A 10,473-nucleotide genomic window follows, 5' to 3' on the forward strand; every position below is an offset into this window, starting at 1 on the left:
GGCTAAAACGGGTGGTCAGCGAGTCCCAGGCCAAACCTAGTTTAGGAGTGGCTAGGATTCTGTATTAGATGTAAACCCCCTAAAACTTCCATATGACAACACAAGGCACACACACAGGCACATCTCCCATGTGTAGGGCTCTGGAACCCCTAAGAACAAACAGTTTTGTTCACATTTCACAAGCAGATCACCTACCCAGAGTTCAGAGGGGCCAGACACAATTCAAGGTCCAACTGCAAGTCACAATGAACCCAGCAATTCCTCCCCAGCTGAAGGTAAACAGGAAGTGAGATCTCCAGTCCTAGCTGCAGGTTAGCAGGAACAACCGTGGATTTCAGCCATCAGCTAAACTCAAGACACTCTTAGAAGCCACCACCTCCCATTACAACAGACCCCCCAATGTTCACCGAACTCTTGCTACACAGCCAGAGGAGATGGATTGCTTTACTTACCCAAGAACCGTCTCACTTTTCCAGTTAGGAAGAGAGAACAAGCTGGCAGATTTGGGACTTGATCAAAAAGGAAATTTTTTTGTAAACAGTTACATGGTATTATTAAAACGCGCACCACCACCACCACCACCACCACCACCACCACCACCACCACCACCACACAACCCAGCAACTGGGTATAGGATGCTGTCATGAGCCTCAGGTATGATCTTATGTCCTCTACACTGTTATCAGAGGCCAGAAGATGATATAATGATTTTTACAAAAAAAGAGGGGGAAGACAGCGAGGATAAAATAAACATCAGCTCATGGAAAAATCATGCAAGGGTAGAAAGCTAGAGGAGTGAGCGTCCTCCCAGGTTTTTTTTCCTTCAGGATGTTATTCCGAATCTCTCCCCATCCCCACTCCCACCCCGCCCCCCAGGCACCATCCCTACTCCAAAAACTCCCTCAGAGGCTAGAAAACACTTTCAGAACCATTTGCTGGCTGTAGGCTGACTTGAAGAACACTCTGTACCAAAGCTAAGTCAGGAAAAAAGGCTGAACAATGGAGCTGTAAGTGCGAAGTCCTGGAGAGGAGGAGAAGAGAGTCCACACGCCACCACCCACCTAGGCCCAGGAGCCAGCCTGGCTCCCTGAGCACTGCTCTTGCTCAGGCCTGGGTTCTGTTGCAAACAAACACACATCCTCTCTGGTCAGAACTTAGCCCAGCCTTTCCCAGAACCTCTCTGGAGAAGCAAGCAGGCTTGCCTGCTCTGCTCTCTGCCACACGCAGTCCTGCAGAGTGCTGGGAGAAGACCTTCTGGCTTACCTTCCATTTTCTTCCCCCAGCAGGCATGTGAGAGAGCGGACAATAGTGCAGGGGTGGGGGGACTGTTCAGAGAGGGAGAGAGGGAGAGAGGCAGAGGAAGGGAGGGAAAAAAAAAAGCAGGGGATAAAATAATAGCTACTCTTTTGGCACACCAGGATCTAGCTTCAAACTATTCCAGAAATTCTATGTCCTGGTCAGAGTAAAGGTGTCCCAGGCCCTCATCAGCCTGTAAAATCAAGCTATGGCTAATGGCTACTTAGCCATGTGACCCAAGAAAGGAAAAAAAAATCTCTCTAAACAGTCCCAAGTTAGCCTAAGTGCTCTGGGGGGATGAGTGTGGCAGAGCCAGGCTACAGAGAAATCACACTGCTAGTCCACAAGTCGGATGACTCCGAGGGAGGGGGGAAAAGATGGTTAAAAAGCCGAGCTTACCTCTGTGGATGCATTGTTAACTGTGTAATGTCAATACTTATAAAACATGGAGGACAGGCTCCTAGTTCTCACAGAAAAAGGGTTTGGCACTTCGGCTGATGATCTGGCCGCCTAATAAAAGCTCATCCCCGATTGGCTGCCCCGGCCAGTCGGAGTGTAAAGCCGCCGCGGATTGGCTGAAACACTTCCTCAGCGATTATCTTTGTGAGGCTCGGGTGAGCAAGAGCCATCCTGTGCATAGAAAAAGACAGGCCAAGCTAGGCCTTTTGCAGGAAGAAAAACTTGGGAAAGGGGCCCCCGCACGCACTTCTCCCACCCCCTGGCGAGATTCCCCGCTCCTGGCAAACCTGTGCAGCCGGCCTGACCTGCTCCAGCGAAGCCTGAGGCCAGGATGTCACTGGGAAGAGCCCTTTTGGGGTGGGCTGGAGGACTCATCCACACCTGCCCCCACACAGAAGTCCTTTGCTAAGGAGGCAAGCCGGCCGTTTTCTAGAACAAGCCAGCCTGCGTGGGTCTCAAAGGAGAAAGCCGAGCTGAGGGGTGGAAAGCCCTAGGGAGACAGGGACAAGGCCAGATGCGGGCCTCTGAGGGGAGAGGGGGGGCACAGGCAGCCCAAGGGAGGCCCCCAACAAATCAGCAAGGGGCAGCCAGGTTCGTGAGAGCTGAGAGGAGCCGCTGCTGTGGGGAGGAGTGGTCAGGTTTGCCTAGTCATGGTCAGAGTGCCTGCTGGAGAGAGCAGGCCCAGAGAGCCATTTGCAAGGCTGGGAGTCTACAGCCTCTCACCACCCCCCTGGCAGCCCTCAAAGGAAAACCAAAAGGGTCTCTCTGTCAGGATGGCAAGGAGGGGGGGACCCCTCTCCGGGCTTACCCTAAGAAAAGCCAAATGCGTTGCTGGCAGGCCACATGCCTCCATCTACAGACCTCCCTTCCCAGCTCCCTCCCCCACCGATGAGGCCTGCTAAACCTGTCAGTTAAACAAAAATCTGACTTCCGTATTAGCCTGCGATGCCTTCAGCTTCCTGCCTGTTAACCCTCTCTCGGACTCTGGGCCTCGCTGGGAAAAACTAGGCCCTGAGATTGCAGAAAAGGCCTGTGGAAAAATACCAGCTGCAGCTCTCCGGGCAGATGCAGAAAGAGAGGGAGAGCTAGCTAGCTAACTGCTGTCTCGCCTCTGCTTCCCAAGGAGGCGTGGACCTTCTGAATCCAGGGCACACAGGCAGTGTCTGAGAAGCCATTTAAATCCAGAGGGACAGAGAAAGATGTCAAGCCCAGCCAGGAAACAAGAACCTTCATTATAGTCAGGCCTACACACCCACAGGTTAGCCCTTTCTGCCACAATTGCCCCTGTATGTGTGTTCTGGGGGGGAACTGGGCCCTATTTGGTGGGCAGACAAATCCCCTGGGCTTCATAAGGCTCTTGCTTCAATTTATTTCCACAGAGAACTGCTTCTTCTCGTCCCCTAAGGCAGATGGAACGGCGATTTCACACACAGCCTCACACTTGGCAATTCCTCCCACTCCCCCAACCCCTGGCTCTGCTCCCCAGTAAAATATTAACTAGTTTCTCAGACCTGCTTATAATTCTCCTCGTTTCAATAGTGCTGGGTGGGAGGTCAATGCCTGTTTCTTCCTAAAAGCTGCATTTGTAGAAAAAGCAAAGAGAAGAATCTTAGACTGTCTAGGAGCCTCTCTCCTAGTCTTTGGTTATTTTTTAAGCAACAACATCCTTAATTAACAAAATATATTTTTCAAAAACAAACAAACAAAAAAACAGATGCTAACACCTTCCTTTAGAGGCTGGAGTTGAGGCAGCCAGACACCAGGAGGCGGACCCAGGAAGCAATAAAGTCTCCTCAGCCCCTGAAATTAGGGCTCATTCCTGCCTCCCCTCCATTCCTCAAAGAAACTGAAGAGCTGAGCTGTTTGCCTGCTCTCCCTGCCCCCCAAGGACAACAGATGCCCAGCAGGCCGGCCTGCATTCTCCCTGGCTGAGGATCTGCTATCAGGCTCTCCACCCAGCCAGGAATCTAAACACATTACTGCAGGGAAGAGGCCTGGCTTTGGAAAGGAGACAGGATTTTGTTGTTTTAACAGGCTGAGGCCAAGACGCAGAGAAGACATCTCCAGTGCCACGAGGCCTGACAAAGGCTCTCAGGACAGCAGGCCTGGCCTCGCCCCAAGGGAGGAGTCAGCTCTTACGGGGGAGACCAAATGGGGAACTAGAGGCCTGATCCAGGCATATTCTCCTCTCCCTCCCATTCATGTGGCAGCGGCCTCCACCATTGCCCAGAGGAAATACTGTTTTAGGTGAATAAACACCACATGGGTTGCCGATAGAGCTCATGGGCTCCTAACTTCACCACTGGAGAAGGAAAACACATACACGGCTGGGCGCTCATGGACACCCCAGATTAAAGCTTGTTGAATGAGCAATTGCAACACACACACACACACACACACACACACACACACACACACACACGCCCTCTCCCTTCTCTCCCTCCCTCTCTCCCTGCATCTGATCGCTTGGACTGTTTTCTGGGGCAAAGAGCAGGAAGCTGCCGGCCTGCACCGGCGACCTATGGGGGCAGCTTTGTTTGTGGAATGCCGCTGCCGTTCAGGCTTGTCCGAGGTTATCTGGGAAATGTAACTGGGCTGGAGACAGAGACAAAGGTAGGGTACAGACAGGATTCTGGGAAGGACACGGATCGAGGAGGAAGCCTGAGGCCCGCCTACCGACGAAGGCTGATCCTGGGCTTGATGGAATGTGGCTGATAGGCAAGAAACAGAGAACACTTCTGAACGCCGCCCTGTGCTCGCCTCCGTGCTCGGCTGCCACATCTGTGCTGCACAGGCTAACTCATCAGGGCAAGGATTGGCTACAGACCCTGTCCCAGGCCCAGAGAAGCAATGTGTGCAGCTCAAGGTCACACAGCGACCTCCAACCCAGTGGTCCTCCTGGATTGCTTTGGCCTCTGGAAAGAGACACTGAAGTGAGGCTGAGCTGAAGCTGCAATGGCAAAGCCTTTTTTCTTTCTCTTAAGAGATCCACTCTTGGGGCTGGGGAGAGGGCTCAGCGGTTGAGAGCACAGGCTGCTCTTCCAGAGGACCCGGGTTCAAATCTCAGCACCCACATGGCAGCTCACAACTGACTGTAACTCCAGTTCCAGGGGATCCGACACCCTCAGACAGACGTACCATATATGTAGGCAAAACACCAATGCACATAAAATAAAAATGAATTATTAAAAAAAGAGATCCACCCTTAGGTGGGTCACGGAGCTGGGAGACATCGGACTCAACTGATGCAACCGTCCATTACAGATGAGGCCCCGGGGAAGCACCCTTTCCTGTACAAACCCCTGCTAGACCGCCACCTCAAGTGAGGCTTCTGTAGTTCTTAAAATCTGTGCGTTCCAACAGATGCCACTTTGTCCCCCTACCTAGGTGACAATTAGAGACTTCTCGGCTGTCACGACTGGAGAAGAGCTGGCTGCTGACATCCAGTGAGTAGGAACCAGAGATGCAGTAAAAACACTGTGGATGGCCCCCACACTGCTGGGAAGTGGGAGATCCAGAATGCACTTTGTGCTGAGGCTGGGAGTCCGTGACAATGCAAGAGAAGGAAAAAAAAAACAACAACAACCACCATGCTTCTGCACTGAAAAGCCGGCGCAGGCCTAAACAAGTAGGCTCCTCGATGATATTAATAAGTAATGAGCTAATAAAATTATATTAAAACATGTCACTAAGTCTGGCGGTACAGGCCTGTAATCCCAGCTCCCGGCTGGAGTGAGGGGCTGAGTTAGAAGAATGGAAAGTCAGGGCCAGCCTTAGTGAGACCTTGTCTCAGAATAAAAAGTGAAAAGAAGCTTTTGTTCATGGAGCTCAGTGCTGTGGGTCTTACAAGGTCAGAATCCGGCTTCCAGGAAGCCATGCAATGTCAAGACAGCTAGCCTTGGAGGAGGGGAAGGCTGGTCCCTCCCTCTCCTGCGCCTCACTTAGCCTGGCCAGGCCTCCCTGAGATGGTCCTCAAAGCCTCTGGCCAGCAGCCAGGCAGCAGCAGGAGGAGCAGCCTCTGCAAGCTGCAGCCCGAGATAGCTTAGGCAGCGCCCTGGACTTATCTGCCTTGGGCAAGAAGGCAAGCAGCAGGCTTCTTGTCTGTTGTGTGAAATGATGGGGACGGACGGACAGACAGAGGTCGAGGAGGCGTTTAAAATACCTTGGTTTTGCACTGTTTCTGTTTGGCCAGTTAGAACCAGAGTCAACCTTGGGGACAGTGACAGCGGGGCTCACCTTCAAGGATGAAACTGACAGCATCCTCCTGTTCCAGCCACAAAGAGGCCGACAGAACTTGTCCCTTCCTAGGACAAGATGTCTGCCCTGGGGGGAGTGTGTGCGTGTGTGCGTGTGTGCATATGTGTGTGTGCGTGTGTGTGTGTGCGCGCGCGTGCGCGCGCGCATGTGTGGTTTTACCTCTTTCTAGAAAGGGCTGGCAAGAGGGAAAATACAATGGGTTGGGGCAAAGGGCAGGTGGTAGGAGGAACAGCCTGTGCCCCATCAGGCAGATGGCCGACAGCACAGGTGTGGGGTGTGTGTGTGTGTGTGTGTGTGTATGGCACAGGGTCAAAACAAAGAAGGAGGGCGATTCAGTGTTACCCAAACCTGCTTTTCTGCCGTTCCAATTGCTGTACCGTTTGTCTCCCCTTCCCACTGGACCATCGGCTTTCATTTGCCTCCCAAAGGCTGTGTGGTAATCTCTGGAGAGGTTCTGGACTGTCACATCTAGGAGCAGAGAGTGTGGATGCCCCGGGGATGTAATAGGGAGAGTCAGGGGATACTGTGTGACATCTTGCACTACACAGGACAGCCTGCCTACCAGAGAAGCAGTTCACTTCAATGTCAGCACGACTGAAGCTGGGAGTCCTCTGCTGATCTGGGGCTTTCACTGAGCTCAAGTCCTCTTCTGAATCCTCCTCCATGGTGCCCCAAATTGAACCCAGTGCTGGTCTTGGATTATTAAAATCTATAAACCATCGTCTATCTACCCATGGGGGTGTAACAGGCAGACAAAAAGGCCCAAATCCCATCCCCAAGTACCACAAACAAAACAACAGGACCAGGAATGGTAACACACACTTTGAATTCCAGCATTAGGAAGGCAGAGGCAGGTAGACCTCTGTGAGTTTGAGGCTAGACTGGTCTACATATCAAGTTCTAGGACAGCCAGGGCTACATAGAGAGACCCTGTCTCAGGTAAATAAATAAACACACAGATAAATAAATAAGTAAATAAATAGATGAGTAGGCGCTTGCCACAATCTCCTACCAAAACCTCTGCCCCGGTCCCTGCAAATTCTGAGAACATACATACACACTGTACACCACCCAGGAGGCCAGCAGCCCTTGTCCAGGTCCTGCCCTCCTCAAAAATCCATGATTCCTTCCCTGATTCCACCCCTCTCAGAGCAAAAGCCAAGTCTTACATCTGACCGCACGCCCATCCTCACCAGCTGGGTACCATGCCCGTCTAGTTTCATCTCCTTCTCCTTCCTCGGCTCACTCCACTGTGTGTCCATCTGCTCTTTCCACCTGCTGCCACATCCTGCGCCCCTCCTCTGGCCTTTGCACTCGGCCTCCATCTCTGCTCTGGACCTCCTCCTCTCAGCTCTCTGCTTCCCAGACCCACCTCAAAACACTAAGCCACTTCCCACTCCGGACCTCAGCATGCCAGTCGTCTCTTCCTTCCTTCTAGTTTCAGAAAGGACTCCTCAAAATCCTGGTGTGGGGAAGCATGTCTGTAATTCTTTCATTTGGGAGGCTAAGTTCAAGGCCAGCCTGGGCTACATAGCAAGATCCTGTCTCCAAAACCCAAAGGCCGAGGATGTAGCTCAGGGGTAGGATAGGCCCTGGGTTCTGTCCTCAGCACAGCAAAAATAAGAGAGAGGATTCCTGGCAGACAGACACTCGAGGTCTTACTCTTCCCCCCAGCTCAGCCATGGCCCGATTCTCGGGCAGCGTTCGTTCATTCACTCCTTCCTTTCTTCCCCACATCAAGAGGCAGAATGGTTCAGTGGTTGAGTGTGTGGCTGCCAGCACCAGACTGACAGTGTGAATCCCAGCTGCTCCACTCACCAGCTGCAAGGCCTTGCCCAAGGTCCACAATTCTCCCTGCCTAGATTTTCTCATCTGCACAAGGGAGCAGTCACAACACCCACCTAGAAGTCGGAATGCCACCCTCCCATGGACCCTAGCACTGGTAGCTAGGGCACAAAGGCAGTCCGGGTCCAGTTTCTGGCCTGTTTGGCTCAATCTCACAGTTTCCCCTCCAGGCCAGCAAGAGGGCTCCAGAGGTAAAGGTCCTTGCGGTAAAACTGAGGACCTGCATTCAATTCCCAGGACCACATAATGGAAGCTGTCCTCTGACCTGCACACACACTCCAGCAAGCGCATACGATCGCATACATGTGTACTTAAAAAAAAATAATAACAAAATGTCGACAGACGGTAATGGCACACGTCTTTTTTTTTTTTTTTTTTTTAAGATTTATTTATCATGTATACAGAAGAGGGCGCCAGATCTAATTACAGATGGTTGTGAGCCACCATGTGGTTGCTGGGAATTGAACTCAGGACCTCTGGAAGAGCAGTCAATGCTCTTAACCTCTGAGCCATCTCTCCAGCCCGTGGCACACGTCTTTAATCCCAGAATTTGGGGGGCAGGGGCAGTTGGGGCGGAGACCAGCCAGGTCTACAGAGTGAGTTCCAGGACAGGCTCCAAAGCTACACAGAGAAACCCTATCTTGAAACACACACACACACACACACACACACACACACACACACACACACAAAGTTTCTCTACATGAATGTCCAGAGATGGCTCAGCACCTAAGGGTACTTCCTACCAAGACTAGCGACCTGAATTTGAGCCCCCGAGGGGAAGAAAAGAACCACACCAACTCCTTTATGTTACCCTCTGACCTCTAGATGTGTGCCCTGGCACACATGGTCCCACGTACAGTCACACAGAAATAAGTATTAAAAAAAAAAAAAAAAAAAACTTTTTATTTTACTGGAAGCTGGTGAGGTGGGTCAGTGGGTAAAGTCATCTGCAATCAAGCCATGAGCTGAACTCATGGGACCAACATGGCGGCAAGCAAGAACAGGCTCTTATAAGCTGTCCTCTGATCTCTACTTGTGTGCCGTGGCACATGCGTGCGCGCAAACACGCAAACACACACACACACACACACAAGCACACCATAAATAAAAATATAATTTCAAAACTTGATATAAGGCCCTGGATTCGATCCTCAGCTAAAAAAAAAAAAACTTGATATGGGAGCCAAGCGGTAGTGGCGCACGAACGACTTTAATCTCCTCACTAGGAAGGCAGATATGTCTGAGTTCGAGACCAACCTGGTCCACAGATCGAGTTCCAGGACAGCCAGGGCTGTTACAAAGGGAAACCCTGTCTCGGAAAAACAATTAAAATCCAAAAACCTGCCGGGCGGTGGTGGCACACACCTTTAATCCCAGCACTCGGGAGGCAGAGCCAGGTGGAGCTCTGTGAGTTCGAGGCCAGCCTGGTTTACAGAGAGAGTTCCAGGACAGGCACCAGAACTACACAGAGAAACCCTGTCTCGAAAAACCAAAAACCTTTTTACGTAATAATTTCACCCACAGCCAGAGAAGATTCCAAATACCTGGTCTAACCTCTCCCCAGCTAGAGGCCATGCTTGCTAGTCTCCAGGCAGCCACAGATACACTCTGCGTGCCCCAGCCTGTCAGTGCCAGGCAGGCCTGCTGTGTGTCTGTTGATGCCGCTTGGAGGGACCCGACAGCTGAACAAAAGAGACAATGGAGGAATAAAGAAATCCACACATAAGATAAAACATCAAATTGAGGCAAAGGAGTGTAAAGAGGAGCAGGGGACAGGGACAGAGGAATGACATGGGGGGAGGGGTCTGCTCCAGAAAGGTAGCACTGTTTCCAAGAAGGCTGGGACACTGGAGCTGAAAATGGGCACAGGAAACACATACAAGGGCGCTAGGGTGGGAATGAGCTTGGCAGATCAACTGTTATTCAGTGAGGTTCTGAGGGCCTTGCTTGGAGACATGATCACTGCGTCAGCCATTCGGCTGTGACTGAGTCCGAATAGCCCCGGACATTCTTTTCTTCCCATCCCCACTCTCCTCCACATCCAGTCGGCACCAGCCCTCGTTCTACTGCCAAGGAAAACTCCATGAGAGATAGACAAAGAGGAAGGCTGGCGATGGACATCAGTACCGGAGAGCTTGCCCAGCGGGCACAGAGATCCTAACCCCAGCACTAACCACATAAACCAGATGTGGTGCTAAATGCTTGTAATCCCAGCACTTGGGAGGTGGATTCAGAGGCTCTGGAGTTCCAAGTCATCCTGGCTACACTGTGAGTTCAAGGCCAGCCTGGGCCATGTGAGACCCTGCCAAGGAAGGAAGGAAGGGGGGGGGGGAGATAGATGGACATGTATACACAGGACCTTAGCTCCTCCTTAGGCCTGTCTCTGGTTCTTTCTGTCAGCTGCAGAATCCCAAATAATGTCCATGGTTCATCTGGAGCACAAGTACCATAAAGTTGTCTGGAAGATGAGACAAATAACAAGATGTCTACTCTGAGCGAGCACTGATGCTCCAACAGTCACTGCTACTGCTGTTCTCACAAAACCCTCAGCAGTTCCTTACCACTCCAGTGAGGATGATGCCCTCAGGAAGACACACACACACACACACACAC

At 51.7% G+C, this 10,473-nt stretch overlaps 1 protein-coding gene and 1 long non-coding RNA gene across 17 annotated transcripts in view; one reads left to right on the plus strand and one right to left on the minus strand.

Moving 5' to 3' along the window:
- The window catches only part of Zmynd8 (zinc finger MYND-type containing 8), a 103,891-nt gene extending 101,417 nt beyond the window's left edge, over positions 1–2,474 (minus strand). For 4 of the 16 annotated variants that reach the window (XM_037205563.1, XM_037205557.1, XM_037205560.1 and 1 more), the window contains exon 1: positions 1,062–1,086. Coding sequence is in view for 9 of the 16 variants with exons in the window: in XM_037205567.1 (XP_037061462.1) it covers positions 1,062–1,138 (77 nt within the window). In the remaining 7 variants the exon portion in view is untranslated. Of the gene's footprint in view, positions 1–195; positions 414–452; positions 555–1,061; positions 1,233–1,695; positions 1,927–2,042 lie in introns of those variants that run through there. The other 12 variants (XM_037205555.1, XM_037205562.1, XM_037205551.1 and 9 more) reach the window with 8 other exon arrangements.
- A 157-nt stretch (positions 2,475–2,631) lies between these two features.
- On the plus strand, positions 2,632–5,443 carry LOC119087923. The gene is made up of 2 exons (XR_005091470.1): positions 2,632–3,013; positions 5,143–5,443. It is a non-coding gene; the product is annotated as an uncharacterized LOC119087923 (long non-coding RNA).
- The last annotated feature ends 5,030 nt before the right edge of the window (positions 5,444–10,473 follow it).

Source organism: Peromyscus leucopus, chromosome 4 (genome assembly GCF_004664715.2).
Source record: "Peromyscus leucopus breed LL Stock chromosome 4, UCI_PerLeu_2.1, whole genome shotgun sequence".
Lineage (NCBI taxonomy): Eukaryota > Metazoa > Chordata > Mammalia > Rodentia > Cricetidae > Peromyscus > Peromyscus leucopus.